General features: G+C 52.9%; 2 protein-coding genes across 2 annotated transcripts in view; both read right to left on the bottom strand.

The window, feature by feature from the left end:
* Nucleotides 1–176, bottom strand: part of EMH_0085790 (uncharacterized protein) — a gene marked incomplete at both ends in the record, with an annotated part of 426 nt that extends 250 nt beyond the window's left edge. The window contains one exon of the mRNA XM_013494469.1: nucleotides 3–176. Within this exon, the coding sequence (XP_013349923.1) occupies nucleotides 3–176 (174 nt within the window). The remainder of the gene's footprint in view (nucleotides 1–2) is intronic.
* A 375-nt stretch (nucleotides 177–551) lies between these two features.
* EMH_0085680 (uncharacterized protein) overlaps nucleotides 552–701 on the bottom strand; it is a gene marked incomplete at both ends in the record, with an annotated part of 2,795 nt that continues 2,645 nt past the window's right edge. The window contains one exon of the mRNA XM_013494468.1: nucleotides 552–701. Coding sequence (XP_013349922.1) covers nucleotides 552–701 — 150 coding nt within the window.

The following is a 701-nucleotide window of genomic DNA, read 5'->3' as shown; positions in this document are numbered from 1 at the left end:
GAGGAGAGCTGTAAGTAAACTGCTGCTGTTGCTGTTGCTGCTGCTGCTTCTGCTGCTGCTGCTGCTGCTGTTACTGTTGCTGCTGCTGTTGCTGCTGCTGCTGCTGCTGTTACTGTTGCTGTTGCTGTTGCTGCTGCTGCTGCTGCTGCAAGGCCTCCTGAAGGGCTGAATTTCATGTGGAGGTGTTCTTGCTGCCGTACAACTCAAGCTGTTTGCTGCTGCTGCTGCTGCTGCTTTTTCTGCTGCTGGTGTTGTTTCTGTTGCGGCTGCTGCTGCATTTCCTGCTGCCGTTGCTGCTGCTGCTGCTGCTGCTGTTGCTGCTGCTGCAGGATGGTGCTGTTTGTGGGAGCTGTGACTTGCTTGAGGTGGTTCCTTCCTTTATAAATTTTGGTATTGTCTCTCCCGGTTGCTGCTGCAGCAGCGAAGTTGCTGCTCGTTTGCTGCTGCCCTGCAGCAGCAGCAGATTCAAAGCAGAGATAATTGGGGTCAATGGTGTTGCTGCTGCAGCAATAGATATCACAGATATCACCACTGGACAAGTCAGACACAAACTACACAACAACTCCTGTTGCTGCTGCTCCTGCTGCTGCTGCTGCTGTTGATGTTGCTGCTGTTGCTGCTGCTGTTGCTGCTGTTTCTGCTGTTGCTGCTGTTTCTGCTGTTGCTGCTGTTGCTGCTGTTGCTGCTCTTTGCATGAGGCA

This window comes from Eimeria mitis, genomic scaffold (genome assembly GCF_000499745.2).
Source record: "Eimeria mitis Houghton genomic scaffold, Emh_scaff117, whole genome shotgun sequence".
NCBI lineage: Eukaryota > Apicomplexa > Conoidasida > Eucoccidiorida > Eimeriidae > Eimeria > Eimeria mitis.
This window is presented reverse-complemented; position numbering and strand designations above follow the sequence as displayed.